Here is an 18,853-nt window from a genome sequence, read left to right as displayed (position 1 = left end):
GAAGTCAGGGCACAAAAGTAGACAGGCAGCACAGAGTTATGGTTAAAAGTGTGTGTTCTGGGGCTGGCCAGTTAGCTCAGTTGGTTAGAGCACAGTGTTGTAACACCAAAGTCAAAAGTTTGGATCCCTGTACCTGGCCAGGTGCCAAACCCCCCCACCAAAAACCAAAAAAACCCAGCCAACCAAACAAAAAACAAACCAAAAACCAAAAACAGTGTCATTAAAGCCCTGTATGGTTTTTTTTTAAAGTGTGTATTCTGGAGCCATGTTGCCCTTGTTTATAATCCTTGATCTATTATTTCCTAGCTGTGTGCCTTTGGGCAAATCATTTAACTTCTCTGTGCATATCTATAAAATGACAAGGAATGAAAATATTGCCTATTTCCAAGGGTGGTTGTGATAATCAAATGAATATGTACTTGTAGGGTACTTGAGCACAGTGCCTGTCACTTAAGTAGCACACTTAAGCTATTATTATTTAGCTTTTAGCTGCAATAATAAAGATGCTTTCACTCACCATGACTCCCTGAGTACATCACTCACTGTGATTGGCAGTTTCCTACCTTAATTGGTTTTCTGTTCCCAGAATCAAACAAATGAATGTCCCAGAAATGATGCTGGGTATAGCTACATAGGTGATTAGTAGAATGAATCATAACACTAATATTTGAATCCTTTTGGTTATGCAGCAAGAAATGTTGTGATTATAATGGGTAAAAATGAGAAGTGATCTTATCTCATTTTAAAGAAATAGAGCAGATAAAAGTTCTCTTGGTTTTACGGTGTAGGATTGAAGCGGAAAATATTTTTGTCAGTGCTATCTGGGAAGGCATTTAACAATGAATACTCACGTGTGGTTTAATAGCAGCTGCATCAGTCACTGTCCAAGTCTGCTTTTTCTTGAGTATTTGATCAATGGCGAAGATGTCATTTGAATAACCCGAGGCAGGGTCAATAGGCTTTATATTGGCTGCCTTTATGCACATTAAAAAAAAGATTAGTAATATGTTTTAATTTGAATTATACAACAGACATAATAAACAGAAGTATATTTTGTTATGAAAGGATTTGTATATGATTTATAAGGCCATTGCTAAACCATTTGTCAGTTATTTTAGATCATCTAGCATAGTGCCATGTGTAAATGGGCATTTAGTAAATTCTCTTAATAACGATGAAACCTACTCATAACAGAAGTATAGACCAGATGGTTTATGTGTGGAATGGAGAGCCAACTCCATCATGACCCAAACTTCCCAAGCTATCACAAAACACCAAAAATAAATGTACCCTCCACAGAGCACAACCTCTGTTACTTCTAAACTTTTCACTGGGAACCAGCCATCTGTTTTCCCTGTTCCTGGGCTGCTGAACAATGCTGGTGGAAATCATGTAAACATGCTGAACACTTTCTTTGAAAAATGCATGTTACCTAATCTCATCCAGGGCCTCAGCACTGCTCAATATTCCTTTTCTTCATTCGCTGCTAACTCAGTTACAGCCCTCATAGTGGCTGCTGGAAAACAGTACCTTCAGATTCCCTCGGCTGAAGATCTTGTCTTTTTAAAACTACCTAATATAAATTCTTCTGGGGCAGGCCCATGGCTCACTTGGGAGAGTGTGGTGTTGATAACACCAAGGCGATGGGGTTCGGATCCCTATAATAGGGATGGCCGGTTCGCTCACTTGGGAGAGTGTGGTGCTGACATCACCAAGTCAAAGGTTAAGATCCCCTTACCAGTCATCTCTAAAAAATAAAAATAAAAAAATAAATGAATTCTCTTAACTCTTCTTTCCACCTTATGTTTTCTCCTTTATTCTGTTTATCTTTTTTTTCTTTCTTCCTCTTTCCGTCTTATATGTGAGAGTTTTCCTGATTTCAAAGGCCAGAGTCTCCCCTTACGTTCTTTTATTACTTTTATCCCTTCAGTTTTCTTCTCTCTAGGGCTGGCTTCATGGGCATGTGACCTGTATAGTTACACAGGGCCATGTACTTAGGAGGGCCCTGTGTTTGGTTCTGCTATTGCTGTCTTGAAATTCTTGATTATTTTGAGAAAGGGCCCTCCATTTTCATTTTGCACTGGGCCCTGTAAACTATGTAGCCAGTACTGCCCTCCATCTTCTACAGTTTTCTTTCCCTTGAGCAGTGATTTTCAGCCTTGGCTGAATGTTGGAACTTTAAAAAATACTGAGGCCTGGCTCCCATCCCCAGAGATCTGATTTAATTGGATAGGGTTGTGGTCTGGGCTCTCCCAAGTGATTCTATTGTGCAGCTAAGACTGAGAATCACATCTCTAAGGGTGCTTCCTCCTGGCCACAAGACCTGAAACAACTTTTTCTTTTTTTTTTCCTTTTTTATTTTCTTTTTCCGTGTCCGGCAATGGATCGCAACCCTCAGTGTCGCCCCCGCACCGGACCGGGACCAGCAAAGGGATCGCAACCCTCGGCGCTGCCCCCGCACCTCGCTCAGCCAGTGAGCGGGAACCGGTCTGTATGTGGGATCCGAACCCTCGGCGGGAGCGCCGCCGCGCTTCCCAAGCGGCGCACTATAGCAGTGCGCCACCGGGCCGGCCCTGAAACAACTTTTTCTATACCCTGATTCTACATCAGGCTATAGTTCCACTTCTCTCTTTCTTAACAATTAAATTCCTTGTAAAAGTTGATTTACTTATTTTTGTTTACTTTATCAGTTTCTAGAGATGCATGATAAAATCTCCCACTGTGATTAGAGATTTGCCTATTCATTTAGCAATTATCCTTACATTTAAAAAATATATACAACGCCTTAAAAATGTCTAACGTTAATCCTTGTAATTCTAATTATTGCCTTATCGTTAATTTGCTAGGTTTATACAGGTTCAGGCTATATCTTCCTTGTATTTTGCAAAAATCATTAAATATCCTCTTTATTTTTAGTATATTTTCCTTAAAATGTACTTTTTCCATACTATATTCATAATATATATACGTAGTATATTCCTACCAGCTTATTTTGATTTGTATTTGTCTGGTACATCTTTTTCTGTCCCTTTACTTTTAAGCTTTCTGTGTCATATTTGAGGTGTGTCTACTTTAAAGAACATTTATCTGAAAATTTAAAAAAATTAATCTTAGAATTCTTTTTTTTTTAAACTTAAAAGACCCATTGCCTGTCTTCCTTCCTTCCCTCCTTCCTTTTCTTTCTCTTTTTTTTTTTTTTTTTTTTTTTTTTTTTTTTTTTTTTTTACTTTCTCCCTTTTTAATTTTGTAAAGTTTATTGGGAGCCAAATGTGAGGAACAACCTGGGAAATGTCTGACAGTCAGAGAAGTGCTCCTTCCTTTCTTTTTTAAATTTTTAAATTTTGAATCCTTGTGGTTTTTTTTTTTCCAGGTTTCTGGAAAATTTATTGCATGAGTCTCAAAAAATCAATGGCAGGGGAAAGGTGAGTGAAATTAAAATGGGGTCTGGGGAAGAGGGCCATGGCTACACATAAAGAGGACAATGAGTGGCCAGGTTATGAACTGAAGCAAAGGGATTCCTTGGGTGTCACATCTCGTCCAACCCGTAGTCGTCCTCTGGGAAGTCGCCCACCGTCACAACTGATGGTTTGACAAAGGCGCTGTACTTGGCCTGGCATTCAAAGTAGCATTTCCCATTCACACTGCCATCGTTTTTCCCTAATGGTTCATCATAGCAGATGCCGATCCAGTAGCAGGGCTTGAAATCTGTGAGTCCTACATACATGACGGTGCCCCAGCGAGGGTAGTGCCCAGGCACCCGCCCCTCACAGCGGCTGCCCACAGAGATGGCCCTGGCCTGGGCCTTCTGCTCAGTGAGCTGCTGGGTGGCCTCGCCTCTTGCTGTGCCCGCTCCCCTTCGTCCTATTGGCCTAGCTGGCTGCGCTTCAGGAAGGAGTGAACTGAGTCTCGGGTCTGCTCGCACGCTTCTTGTGGGATTGTGTATTTCTCTGCCTTGGGCACATTCTCGTGTTCCCCAGGACGGGCACAGCTGTGCTCAGTGACGTGGATGGGGCGGTGTCATGTACAGGGTGCGAGCCCAGCGGTGCATCCTCCTGAGCCAGCATGTCGTCAGCTCCACACAGCTCCAGTTCCGTGCAGGAGGCAGGGCTGCCCAGCACCCGCTCCCAATCCTTGTTTTTTAACTGGTGAGTTTAACCTTTTATTGTGATTACCGATATATTTGGATTTTTCTGCCTGTCTTGTTTCGGACTTTCTATTTTTCCATGTTTTCTCTTTTTTCTTATTCTTTTTTCCCTCCCTCTACTGGTTTAGGGATTTTAGTTATTAGGGATTATCCTCACATTTTTAACGTTCATAATTAATGTAACAAATAATAGATTTGTTGAATATCATAAACCTCTACCCGAACAGTAAAAAGAACTTATAAAGCTTTCGTTCTGAGCACTCTTTGCTCATCTTCCATGGTATGGTGGTGTAGTATTTTAGTTCTTGTTTAATTCTCCTCATGCTATCAATTATTATCCTTTTTTATTTAATGTTTTTGAATATGTAAAACATGTGCGTGGTTAAAAATTCAAAAATATGATCAGTATAATGTGCCGTCTCCTTGCCACTTCTGTTTCCCACCCCCCTAGTTTCCCTTTCTATTGGCAACCAATGTCATTTTCTTAGGTTCCCTTCCAGGACATTTTACAAGAAAAAAAAATGCACACACACACGCACACATTTGTTTTTCTTCCTTTTTCACACACACACATACACATTTGTTTTCCTTGCTTTTTACACAAAGGGTAGTATATTATACATACAGATTTGTAACTTGACTTTTCCATTTGGAGATCTCTCTGTATCATCACACAAAGAGTTTCCTAAGTTACTAAAATGGCTGCAGAGTACTTTATCCTATGGGTGAAGTATAATTTAGTTCCCTGTTAATGGTTACTTATGCTTTCCCCCCAATCTTTTGATAGCATAAATAACTCTGTAATGAGTTACCCGTCTGGGTGGCATTTGGAGTATGTACAAGGATAGCTGTACACCCTACATGGGACACTAGGAATGGAATCGCTAAGTCAAAAGTGGGAGGTCTGTCATTTTGGTTGCCAAATTTCCTCTGTAAAGGATAAACCAGTTTACACTTCTACCTGTAATTTATGAGTGCATTCATGTGTTTTTCAGCCTTTTGATCTCAGTCAATCTAATATAGAAAGATAATATCTCAGAGTAGTTTTAATTTGAATCTTTTATGAGGAGTGAGGTTGAATATCTTTCATGTTTCTGAGAACTGTCTGTTCACATCCTTTGCCCATTTTTATATAGGTTAGTTTTTTTCTAATCAATTTGAAGTTCTTTGATATATTAGGGAAGTTATCTTTTTGTGTTATGAGTGGCTAATGTGATTTTTTTTTCCCATGTGGAGATTTTTAATCTTGAAGCAGTTGAATTAATATCTTTCTATTAAAAATGTGTTTGGCTTTTCTGTCAGTTAGGAAGGCCTTCCCAGAATTTATTTCAATATTTTCTTTTCTTCTCTCCTTCCCTCTATTTCTTCCTTTTACATTAATATTGTTGATCCATTTGGAATTTGTGAAAGGTATGAGGTATGAGTCTCATTTTTGTCTCAGATGCCTACTCAGTGTACTATTTATTGAATAATCTATCTTTTTCCTGTTGTGTTGAAATGTCACATTTTTCTTAAATTAAAACTCTCTACATGTCTTTAATTTTTTGACTTTCTATTTTGTTCCTTGGATCTGTCTATTTGCTGATACCACACTGTTAGAGACTTTTAAATATGCCTTAATATTTAGTAAGGCTAGTCTCTGTCTTCATTGTGTTTTCCTGCAGATTATTTTGGCTGTTTTTGCTTATTTATTTGTTCCGTATGAACCAGATTGTTTAGTTATAAAAATCTTTTGGGTAAATTAAAAAAGTCATGTTAAAGTTATAGATCAAGCAAGAAAGAGCAACGTCTTTGTGATGTCAAACATTTTTTAGTCTAATGCTCTCCCAACTGAGCAATTTTGGCTGGCCTGATGTCAAATATTCTTAATTGAGATGAGATCATGGGCTTCCTTTCTGTTTGTTTAGATTTTCTTCTGCATCCCTCAGGAACATCTTAACATTTTTTTAAATGTAGATATTTTGCATTCTCTAAGTCTCTAGGTATTTTCTCTCTTTTGTTACTATTTTAAATGAGGTCATTTTATGTATTATATCTTGTAACTGGTTGCTGTTTGTATTATTATTATTAATATTTTTTATGGTCAAGTCTTATTAACAAAATGCATATTTTCCATTTTTTTGTTCACTGTTCATTAATTTATTTAAATATATTTTTGAGTATCTCTTCTGTTTTCAGGACTATTGGGGATGCATTATTGAATATTACAGAGTCCCTGCCCTCATGGTGCTTATATTCCTTATCTTCCAGTGGAGAGACAGACAATAGAGAGATATATAATATAATGTTGAATACTGATATGTACTCTGTAGAAAATGAAGCAAGTTAAGGGGATACAGAGGGATGGAAGGTGTTATTTTAGATAAGGTGGTCAGGAGAAGGCCTCTCTGATGAGGTATCATTCGAGCAGAGGCCTGAAGTGAGGGGAGTAAATCATGCAAATATCTGGGGAAAGAGCATTTTTAGGCAATGGGAACAGCAAATGCAAAGGCGTTGAGATGAGAAGCATTATACTTTGTTTATTCAAGGAGTAGCAAGGCCAGTGTATTTAACTCCCTGCGTCTCACTTTTTCCTTTTAAGTTTAGTTTCCTTTTTACTAAAATATATCCTTTAATAGTTATTTTAGCAATGGTCTGAGAGGTAAACTCTTTCAGTTTTCTTTGTTTGAAAGTATCTTTATTTTCCCTCACTCTTAAATCAGTTTATCTGGAAATTATTTTCTCTCTTCAACTTAGGGATAGCATTTCATTGTTTTCTGGCCTGTATTTTTGCATGCACCAAGTCTGCTGTTAGTCTACTTTCTGTTCCTTTGTAAGTTATCTCTGTTTGCTGTCTGTTTGCTTTTAAGCTGTTTTCTTTGTGTTCTTCAATTTCACTGCAATGTTTCAAGTTAGATTTACTTTTATATATCTTGCTCCAGAGTGTTTTCTTCAATCGAAGAATTCATGTATTTCATCAGTTTAGGAAAATTCTCAACCATTACCTATTTAAACATTGCCTCTCTTCTGCTCTTTCTATTTTTTCCTTCTGGATCTGTTGCCTCTCTTCTGCTCTTTCTATTCTCAACCATTACCTATTTAAACATTGCCTCTCTTCTGCTCTTTCTATTTTTTCCTTCTGGATCTGTTTATATTTGTGTTGGAACTGCTCATTCTACCCTCAACATTTGTTAACCTTTCCTTTAGTTTTTCTCCCTATGTGTTGCATTCTAGGTAAGTTCCTCAGGACTGTCTTCCAGTCCACAATCTTTTTGCTGTGCACAATCTGCTGTTTAAGCAGTGTTTAAAAATAATTTTAATGTTTTTTGTCTCTAGAAATTCTATTTGGTTTTTTCCCCATTTTAATATTTTTTCCCATTGTGGATTTTATTCCTTTTTAAGGAGCTGGCCATGGGCTAGCCCCACCCTTCCCCCTACCTCCACCTCTGTTTCCGTACCCTCCCTCCCTCCTGCCTCTCCCACTGCTCCACAACATCCTTGAATGTAAAAATCAGTGAGAGTAAATAAGTAAATTTTGAAAAATCTCCTTAACTATTTAAAACATTTTAAAGATTATTTTAAGACTATTTTAATAATCTTTTTAGGATTGTAGTATCCAATTATGGTGTTACTCCTCCTGTTTATTTTACCTACTGACTTTTTTTTACAGTAGATTATTTCTTTGTATAGTTTGTAATTTTTGTGAACCTATCTACAAAAGATTTTTTTTTTTTTGGCATGAGTTGTGTGAACCTTAGGATTTAGATGTTCGTGTTTGTGTCTGGCAGACCTCCCAAGGTAGCTCTGGTCAGAAACCAGTTTATAAGGTAATTTCACAGTTTGGAGATTTCATCCAATGTGGAAATTATAAATTCAGATTCTATATTCATACATTCTACAATCTTGAGTTTTAAATTTCTCACAGACTACTTCATTTAGAGCTTTAGGCAGGTCAAGCTTGGACTTATAGACTGAGTTTTATACTATTCCTTTCACAGAGAATGCAACTTTTCCTGATTCTGGGTTTTTTAGAGGTTTCAGTTCTAGCTCCTTTCCTATAGGGGTCAACATCTCCTTCCCCTAACCATCATGGCTTGGATCCATGGGATCTACCTGCCACCTCTTCGCTGGCCACTCCCAGGCATGGGATCTACCTGCCACCTCTTCGCTAGCCACTCCCAGTTCATTTTATAAGATTGTCATTCTGGCTTTAGGTTCTCTCTTGCTCTCTGAAACATGGACATTTTCCTTTCATTTGAAGACATTTTTGAATATTTGTCATTTGTTTTCATCCAGTATTTTTATGTGGTCATCAGGAGTCTGTGTGAGGGGTGGGAGATGGGGAATGGATAGATGGGTGGCGTAGTGTTCATGTAGCTCCGTTACTTTCATTCTGAAATGTGATATTTTCATTTCTTGGTTCTAATGAACATTTATAAATATGTTGTACATTAGATCAGATGTATTAGATTAGATGTAATATAATTTATAATATTTATACATGTATATTATAATTACAAATATGTGTAGTCTAATAAACATTTATAGCATATTAGATGTAATATATTATAATATTTAGAACATATAATAGATATGATAGATACAGCTGTGGCTATACATATATATATGTGAAGTATAAGAAATAAATATGTACGGGATCCAATCAAGATGGTGGAATAGACGGTCCACAGCGTCACTCTCTCCCACAAATCAACCAATTTACAGCTATAAAAATGTAACATCAGCCAAGCCTGGACCGCTGGAGCTCAGCGGAAGAGGAGGAGAGACCTATGGAGTTCATGAAGGCGGGAGAAACTATGATGAGAGAAAGAAAAAGCTGCTCTGAGCATTTCGGGCCACTGCTGCTTTAAGGCTCGAGCTGCTGAGCACATGCAGCAGGAGCCGGCAGAAGCCACAGCTGTGCCCTTCAGATGGAGTTACTTGGAGGCAGCAAGAGAGAAGAGGGCCTTGGCGGCCCCCAGGACAGCAAGACCACTAATAGGGTTCCTGTGGACCCATGCAGGAGCGAGGAGCTAGAACAACTGAAAAAGGGAGCCACTCAGAAGCTGGTGAGTCATTGCAAGAGACCAGCACAGGGCCCTCCCATGGGAAGTGTTTGCAGCATGGGCAGTGGGGGAGATGGGCCCATCAGGGGAACACTGGGACACAGCAAGGACAGCTGATTTGCCCCCAATCAGCACAGGACTGGTCAGGAATACAGAATTGCATGGGGTGCAGTTTGATGAAAAAACTCAGGCCCAGATCAGAGATTCTACAGAACACAGATCCACCAGGTCTCTGGAGAGCCGGAAGTGCCTATAATGTGAACCATTAAACCCAGAGCAGCACAAAAAGCTTTCCCTAGGGAAACAGCAGCAAAGTAGCAATTTAAACAACCACACAGCTCAAGTACTAGTTCCCACAGGAAGTTCCCCCATGTCAGAAGCAAAGGACAAAAAATTAGTTCCAGGCCAGGCACACCACCAGCACCTTGGGGCTTGCTTGGAAACTGGAGGCTTGGATCTGGGGACTGGACCCCACTCCCACTTCCAGGCGAACTGCACCAGTGCGTAGGGGCCAGCCTGGGAACCTGAGGCATGGAGAAGGGGACTGGACCCCCTCCCACAACCAGACACACCACGCCATCACCTTGGGCCCCGCCCAGGGACCCAGGGCATGGAGAAGGGGACTGGACCACCCTCCCACAACCAGGCACAGCATGCCAGCATCTTGGAGCCCACCCAGGGACCCAGGCATGGTGATGGGGACCGGACCTTCCTCCCACAACCAGGCACAACATGCCAGCACCTCAGAGCCCACCCACGGTCCTGGGGTATGGAGAAGGGGACCAGACCACCCTCCCACAACCAGGCACAACATGCCAGCACCTCAGAGCCCACCTGGGGACCCGAGGTATGGAGAAGGGGACTGGACTTCTCTCCCACAGCCAGGCACACCACGCCAGCACCTTGAGGCCTGCCCAGGACCCCAGGCAAGGAGAAGGGGAATGGACCTCTCTCCTCCAACCAGGCACACTGAGCCAGCGCTTCAGGGCCTGCCAGAGACCTGAGGCATGGAGAAGGGGACTGGACCCCCTCCCACAACCAGACACACCACGCCATCACCTTGGGCCCCGCCCAGGGACCCAGGGCATGGAGAAGGGGACTGGGCCACCCTCCCACAACCGGGCACACCACACCAGCACCTTGGGCCCCACCCAGGGACCCAGGGCATGGAGAAGGGGACTGGGCCACCCTCCCACAACCGGGCACACCACACCAGCACCTTGGGCCCCACCCAGGGACCCAGGGCATGGAGAAGGGGACTGGGCCACCCTCCCACAACCGGGCACACCACACCAGCACCTTGGGCCCCACCCAGGGACCCAGGGCATGGAGAAGGGGACTGGGCCACCCTCCCACAACCGGGCACACCACACCAGCACCTTGGGCCCCACCCAGGGACCCAGGGCATGGAGAAGGGGACTGGGCCACCCTCCCACAACCGGGCACACCACACCAGCACCTTGGGCCCCACCCAGGGACCCAGGGCATGGAGAAGGGGACTGGGCCACCCTCCCACAACCGGGCACACCACACCAGCACCTTGGGCCCCACCCAGGGACCCAGGGCATGGAGAAGGGGACTGGGCCACCCTCCCACAACCGGGCACACCACACCAGCACCTTGGGCCCCACCCAGGGACCCAGGGCATGGAGAAGGGGACTGGGCCACCCTCCCACAACCGGGCACACCACACCAGCACCTTGGGCCCCACCCAGGGACCCAGGGCATGGAGAAGGGGACTGGGCCACCCTCCCACAACCGGGCACACCACACCAGCACCTTGGGCCCCACCCAGGGACCCAGGGCATGGAGAAGGGGACTGGGCCACCCTCCCACAACCGGGCACACCACACCAGCACCTTGGGCCCCACCCAGGGACCCAGGGCATGGAGAAGGGGACTGGGCCACCCTCCCACAACCGGGCACACCACACCAGCACCTTGCGCACTATCCAGTGCGCCACCGGGCCGGCCCGCTCTCCCAGCATTTTTAAAAAAATCTTTTTGATAATAGATATTCTAACTAGAGTGAGATGATATCTCATTATGGTTTTGATTTGCATTTCTCTGATGATTAGTGGTTGAGTGGTTTTTTTTCATGTACCTGTTGGCCATTTGTTTGTCTTTTTTGAGAAGTGTCTATTCAGATCATTTGCCCATTTTTAAATTGGATTATTTTTGTTGTTGTTGAGATGAATTCCTTGTATATTCTGGATATTAACCCCTTGTCAGGTGAATAGTTTGCAAATATTTTCTTGGAAGTTGTGATTTTATTTAAATGTATATTTAAAAATAATTTACTGAGGTGAAAATTCATATAACATAAAATCAATCATTTGAAGTGAACAACTCAGTGGCATTTAGTACACTGTCAAGGTGAGAATTGTGATTTTAACAGGGCTGCTAGAGAGGGCCTCCTAAAGTGACATTTGAGTCAAGACATGAAAGAGGTGAGGGAGAGCATTATACAGATGTCTGGGGAATAGCATTGAAGCAGACGAATAACAAAACCAAAGACCATGAGATGAGAGCGTGTCTGGTATGTAAGAGGAAATAATAAAGAGACCTTGCACATGGAGTGGAGTGCACTGTGAACTGAGGGTGAGCAGTGAAAGATGAGACTGTTGGATAGGCACTGAGTGTCTAGATCAGTGATGTCCAGTAGAACTTTCCACAAAGATGGAAATGTTCTGTATTTCTGTGCTGTCCAGTACAGTAGCCATTAGCCACATATAGCTATTGAGCATTTTATGTGGCTAGTGTGGCTAAGGAAATGAATTTGTAATTTAACTTAATTTAAGTTTAAATTTAAATAGCCATTAGTGGCTATGATTATTGGAAGGCTCAGATTTAGATTGTGTAGGACCTTATAAGTTATTATAAAAATTTTGGTTTTTATTCTAACTGATATGAAAAACCATTGGAGGGTTTGGAGTCAGTTTGGCTGCTGTGTTGAGAATAGATTGAAGGAGACAAAAGTAAAAGCAGGGGGACCACTTAGGAAACTACTGGCACTATCTCTGCTGAGATGATTAGACACCATCTAGCATATAGTGTGCTCTCTATTATTTTTACTGTAGTTTTCTTTCATTCAAAAAATAGTGAGTCTGTTATGGGCCAGGCTGTGTTTTAGGTGATAGGGATACCTCAGTGAAACAAAGTCCTTGCATATGTGAACCTTATATTCTAGTTGGAGAGACTGACAGTGACAAGATAAGCATCACAGGTGGAGGGGTTCAATGTTGGGACATAAATTTAAAGAGGTAGGCTGGCTGGTCAGCTCAGTTGCTTAGAGCATGGTGTTGTAACACTAAGGTCAAGGGTTTCAATCCCATACAGGCCAGCCACCAAGAAAAAAATATTTAAAGAAGAGTAAATGTCCTTTTAGTTTCATCTTGTCTGTGACATTTGCCTGCACTTATGGCTTCCTTTGGACAGATAAAGACGAAGTCTGAACTTGGGGTCATTTGTGACAGTGATAGCCCCTCAGACTCTTAAACCTTATGTTTGCAGGGGTATTCTAGGGATTTTATGCTAATGTGAACTGCACATGGATCTTTGAAACCCAGAGATGCCCCACAGAGTGGACTGGCCCCCTGTCAAATCTCTATCCTGTTTCTCAGGCTGGCAGGCCTGTGACAAACCTGGGGTAAGGCCAGAGCATCCTAAGAGAATATCTAGAAAGTTGGGCATACTTGCCTGAAAAATTAAAACTCATGATAAAGTATATCTTGGGAGTGGCAAAGTAGATTAGAGGCAACAGAGCTTGAAGTGAGCCAGAAAGTGCAGCTGGAACCATAAATGAGGTTCTAGTGAAGGGCAGGATGGCCCCTCTTTCACAGCATTGCTCCATTGGGTTGTGGGCCTGGTCTGCTTATCCCATGGTGTTTGACCCAACCACAATCTAGAACATAATCCTGAGGGAGTCCAAAATGCAGCTTCTGGTCCCTGAGTTGATGGGAGGGTGACTGGAGGTAGGACCTGAGGATCTTTTATTGTTATTATTATTATGTTCCCCATCCCCAATCCCAAACCTAGGATTGTATTTTTCAGTAAGTTTAACTATGTGTTGAAATTAAATTAAATATTTACACCTGGGCTTAAATTTGGGAAAATGGTTATGGAATCTGGTTTGAAATATATCAACTAAAGATATTTGTTGTAAAAAACATGCTCTTAGTTCTGCTAAGTTAGTACTCAAAAATCTAAGTATTTAAATTAACTAATGAGGCATAATCTAAATCTCACCTGTGTTTTCCAGTCTTTTTTATGGAAAAAATAGTTCTCAAAGAAACTCAAAGGCTCTTTTCTCCTTAGCATTTCTAATTTCTGTATGTCTTTGAATGGCTTTCCTATCACCATCCCATCCACATTAGGAAACAACGGAAAGATGGGTACTTTTGAATATGGACTGTCTGAAGGGGGATTGCATCCTAAAAAGATAAAAATAGAAATAGTATCACAAACAATGTAAGAAGAAATTCACATAAAAGATAAACATGTGGTGCCTACTTTGCTCTGCATTTATGCTTCTCCTTAGTGGCCACGGCCCCCCTTCTTTACTCTCCTACTCCCCCTTCCCACCTACATACTCTAGGCTTCATCCAGGTGTCTGAGGATTCAGGTAAGATGTACATTTGCTTTCAGATGTTATCTGTGTGTCAGAGACCTGTTACTCAGAACAGTGGTCCTGCTCTTACAGCACTTGGCCTCTAGTATTCTGACCAGTCATATACAAATAAGTCCTTCAAAACAGTGTGGAGAGAACAAACGGCTCTTACTCTTGAGCTCTTCAAGAAATTTAAATAAATCCTTTTCTTCTGTTATTGCAACCTTGGCAGCATTAGCAAAAGCAGCCATGCTTGAGTTTGGAGGTATGCATATGTCTGGCTTAAGTCTCCTTTTTCCATAACCCATAAGGGACTCCATGGTATTTCTGCACTGGTATCCTGGAATTTTCTTTGGAAATAGCTTAAAAAAAAAAGCAATTCATAAGTGGATGAAAAGTGTCATAGGACAAAAAGAAAAACAAAGTCAAGTTTATTTTAAGTCTAATTTCATATTCATTCAATAAATATTATTGAGTGCCTATTTTTGTGACATTTATAGAATATCTACTGATACTTTCTCCAGGCCACTTGACTATTTTATATCCTTAGTCCTTGGCCTTTGGTTTCCTTTACCGAGATGACATTTGAACAAAGACCTGAAGGTGGTGAGAGTGAGTAGAGTTTGTCCTGGGATACCCAGGGGAAGGTGTTCCAGATAGAGGGAAAAACAAGCGCAAAGGCCTTAGGTAGAAACACATCTGGTGTATTTGAGGAACAGCAAGGAGGCCGGCATGGCCTGAGCAGAGTAACAGGAGATGAAGTCAAAGAGGTGTAAGAGAAGTGCAGATCACATAGAGGGCAATAAATCATCATAAAGACTATGGATTTTCCTCTGAGGGAAATGGGAGGTTTTGAAGGTTTTGAGCAGAGGAGTGACGTGATCTGACAATTTTTAAAGGGTCATTTGGTGTTGTAGGAGTCAAGATATCAGTGAGGCATAAGGAGTGTTGAGAGCAGACTGTGGGGCAGGCAGGGCAGGGGAGAAGTCAAAATGTGCAAGCAGGGAGACCAGTTACTATCCAAGGAAAAACTAATGTATGTAAGTGCTTGCTCAGAGCTTTGCACTTAGTAAATGTTCAATAAATGATGTCATCAGCTATACAAATGCCTATCCAATTCTATTAACTAGCTCAAGACCTGCTTTCTCAGGAAACTAGATGAATTATCTCTGCCATTCACTTGACAATTAATTATATAACATATTTTGTATTATTTTACTTCTGTATATTTAGCTAGTTATCCAGATATTTATGGCTTTTCTCTTCATTTATATTTTAAGCTCCTTAAATGCAAATGCTATATCTTAAACACTTAATCTCCTTAGGAACCAGGCAATAACAAGATGACTATATAAATAACAAACACAACCACAATAACAAAAACACGAACATCAGCTAACATTTCCTAAGCATGCGCTTACCAGGTGTGAGAGGCAGTATGGGGGGTGGATAAGAGCAAGCGAATCAGAGTGTGCTAAAATCTAAGCACTACTGCCTCTAGGGCAAGTTATTTAACTGACCTGTGCTTCAGTTTTGGATATGTAACATGGGGGTAATAACAGTATATACTCATTAGATAATATGCATATTCTATGCTTATCTAGTTACTTCCACATAATAATGATAGCTAACATTTATTGTGCTCTTATAATGTGCCAAGCACTTCACATGCATTATCACACATCATCCTCACAATTGCCCTATAAGGTAGGTATTATCATTATCATTACCTCCTTCTTATAGATGAGGAAACTGAGGCTGAGAGGCTAAGCAATGTGCCAAATTTGTATACCAAAAGCAGGAATTTGATAAATATCTTTAAATTGGAACGAAAAGTAGAATTCTGTGCACTTTCTGTTCCCCTTCTGACAGAGAGATAGAATGGTATAAAGAGACTACCTACTGAGGGACAGAAGATTAGTTTTATATTATAAGTGGAATTCTGTATTTTTGTTTCTCTAAGTGGGATACCAGAATGCTTTGAAGGCGTATGAGTTGAAAAGATTGATAATGGCAACATTTGTTTAATTTCTATAATACAATGAAAAAAATTAATTGAGGAAGTTTATTTTTAGCACTATTTGGTAAATATAGCTATCTGTTTAGCTAATCAACAAATTTATTATTAATAAATAAACACACTCGGGTGAGAATGTTTCCTCATCCTTTATTCTCAAGTGTAATTGGTTCTGCTCTAGTCTAAAGGCTACCGTGGGAGGTCTGAATTTGCTGTCACCCTCATCTCAGAGTCAGAGGACCTCTTGAGAGCCCCTGGTAGTTCCAGGATGAGTAGTAAAGTCTCTCTTGAGAGCCCCTGGTAGTTCCAGGATGAGCAGTAAAGTCTTGTATTCCAAACTAGATTTCTAAGCCCACCCCAAATCATCCCTGGAAAAAGTCTTATTCTGTTGGGATTCTCAGGCCATAGTTAGGAGAGGCTGAACCTGCTTGGCTGTCTTAGACCTTCAGTGGGGCCCTGAGATGGTCTGAGGTCAGCCTTATGATTTCAGAGCTGAGCAGGACTGTGGAGATGAAGGAATAAGATCTCATATTGTGGCAGGAGAGCCACTTTTCAGTTACTTAATCCTTTGTTTTGGGCCAGACCCTGGCGAGTTGGATGTTAGTAGAGGTGACTGCTGTGTTAATATCCTCAAAAGTGCTTCTGAGAAGTCAGTTTTTGTTCCTTTCCTTCCCACTTACTTTACTAGTTCCATTATAGCCTTTCTGGGTAGGGCTGAAGTCTCTACAAGCTTTGATAAGATCTCAAACAGTAGGATCCCTGGATTGCCAGCTACATCTAAACAGGTCTCCTTTTCTGGAACTATGGAGGGAAAAAAAAGATAGATTTGAAAATGCCTTCTGAACAAACCATGTATCAAAATAAATAAATAAATAAACTGATAGTCTTTTTACTGAGTATTTGTAATAATAATATCAAGTCAGGGACTAGAGACACAGTAAATCATTAAAAATCTGTTCTATCTGGTAGAAAGGCCATTTTGATTACTGAGCAGACAGACTAGTTATGGAATATAAAAAATACTTTTAGTTCAATAACTTCCAAGTAAATATAGTAGTACTTTTAACATAAACATGAGTTATATATTAAGGATTATTGTCTTGTTCTTCTAGGCAAAGGAATTGTTGAAAATATATCTCTGGTTTGCAGGCAAGCCCCCATTACTATAGTAGTACTTGCAAACAGTAACTTCACTTTATCCTAAGGACAGTTCATAGCTTATGAATGGGTGAATTTTCAAAACTGTCTACAATGCTTGGGTTTTGGAATGTATTTATCCTGGAAAACATGTTATAAATAGAGGTTAGATTTTCCAAGGCAGCTGTTGAACTCATGAACAGTGCACTGAGGGTTGAGGTTTTATCAGTGTGAAGAAGGTATTTTTCAAGAACAGTAAATTATTTATACCCCAAATTTGCATGAGAGAGAGCACCGTTTTTCCTCTAAAAAATGTTTTTTCTTTTCTTTTTTTTTTTTTAAAGATGACTGGTAAGGGGATCTTAACCCTTGACTTGGTGTTGTCAGCACCACGCTCACCCAGTGAGCAAACCGGCCATCCCTATATGGGATCCGAACCCGTGGCCTTGGTGTTTATCAGCACCGCACTCTCCCGAGTGAGCCACAGGCCGGCCCTAAAAAATGTTTTTTCTTTTGTAAAAGGAATGCCTCCCAAAGTGTGTATATACTTGGTAAAGAATTCAGACACTATAAAGGAGACCAAATTTTTCTACACTAGTCACTTCCTGAGTGCTCTCATTGGAGACTACAGGGCAGTGTCTCCTGCATTAAACCTTTAGACAATGCCAGTGCCTGCTTGATGTATTTAAGTTAAAATTCTAAAACTGTATCAATTTGCTTAGCAAATATTGTTTTGGAGAAGTAGTACAAAAGTAAATTGCATTCCAGACTACACCTGATTTGTCTCCTGAGTGCAAGTCAATAATGTTTATTTACTATGTAGTGAGTTGTAGCTACCCAACTGCCATCTATTCAGTAACATCTCTACTCACCCACAGCTCTGAGGAAGCGGTCCTTATCTGTTAGCACATTTATAAAGTCTGAGAAGTTTACCTTCCCATCTCCTGCAACAGAAATCTAAGGTTTAGGAGAAGGATAAGATATATTTTAATTATCAGAATATATGAGGGGTCTTCAAAAAGTTCATGGGAAGATTTGTATTATCTTTTAATTCTATTGTTCCATGAACTTTTTGAAGTACCCTCGTACATTAAATTTAAAAATTAAAACATCCTGGACCATTTAATACTTAAAATTAGAGCATTTAGGAGCTGTGGATATGGTCAGATATGCACTGGTCTTCAGGTGGTCTTAGCACCATTACACAAGTCACCCACAGCCCACAGAAGTGATGGTGGGGTGTAAACATCAAGCCAGGGGTTCCCAGACATTGTAGTCCTGTCTTCCCAGAGACTTGCCGTGTTTGCCAGAAATTCACTCCTTCCCCCTGAGGCCATACCCACCCCTATCATTCATTCCTATTATAACATCCTCAAGTTGTACCGCATTTCCTCTGAAATTAAAGGATAGTGAGTGCTACTAAGGGGGTATGTGTGTTTCTATGAAATATTAGAAAAATTGCACAGAATTAGTGGAAACAAGTGATACCTTATTGACTGGGATTTTGAATCACACATGGAACTGATGCTGACTGAATGGGGCACTGGCAATTGGGTGGAGAGAGGCGAGAGGAGAAAATATGCTGAATATATTTTCCACATAACATATCAGCTTGTGCTACTAATCCCTAGTTAGTATAATCAATAAAAACTATCTGTATGCTTTAAAAATTCCAACAAAATGCTGTGATATTTAAAAATTCAATCTAGGGGCCAGCCTGTGGCTCACTCAGGAGAGTGCGGTGCTGATAACACCAAGGCCATGGGTTCAGATCCCATATAGGGATGGCCGGTTAGCTCAGTGGTGAGCGGGGTGCTGACAACACCAGGTCAAGGGTTAAGACCCCTTACTGGTCTTCTTTTTTTTTTTTTTTTTTCCTTTTTGTCTTTTTTCGTGTCCGGC

The 18,853-nt window shown here is 41.0% G+C and overlaps 1 protein-coding gene and 1 pseudogene across 1 annotated transcript in view; both read right to left on the bottom strand.

Moving 5' to 3' along the window:
• The window catches only part of LOC103595633 (EF-hand calcium-binding domain-containing protein 3-like), a 33,438-nt gene that overhangs the window by 4,219 nt on the left and 10,366 nt on the right, over positions 1 to 18,853 (bottom strand). Inside the window, 6 exon segments of the mRNA XM_008579069.1 lie at positions 852 to 974; positions 13,437 to 13,621; positions 13,970 to 14,108; positions 14,111 to 14,159; positions 16,495 to 16,615; positions 17,824 to 17,895. Coding sequence (XP_008577291.1) covers positions 852 to 974; positions 13,437 to 13,621; positions 13,970 to 14,108; positions 14,111 to 14,159; positions 16,495 to 16,615; positions 17,824 to 17,895 — 689 coding nt within the window.
• On the bottom strand, positions 3,527 to 4,423 carry LOC103595644 (annotated as a pseudogene).

This window comes from Galeopterus variegatus, unplaced genomic scaffold (genome assembly GCF_000696425.1).
Source record: "Galeopterus variegatus unplaced genomic scaffold, G_variegatus-3.0.2 Scaffold1805, whole genome shotgun sequence".
NCBI lineage: Eukaryota > Metazoa > Chordata > Mammalia > Dermoptera > Cynocephalidae > Galeopterus > Galeopterus variegatus.
The sequence above is the reverse complement of the archived record's forward strand: the minus strand, read 5'-3'. Positions and strand labels throughout refer to the sequence as shown.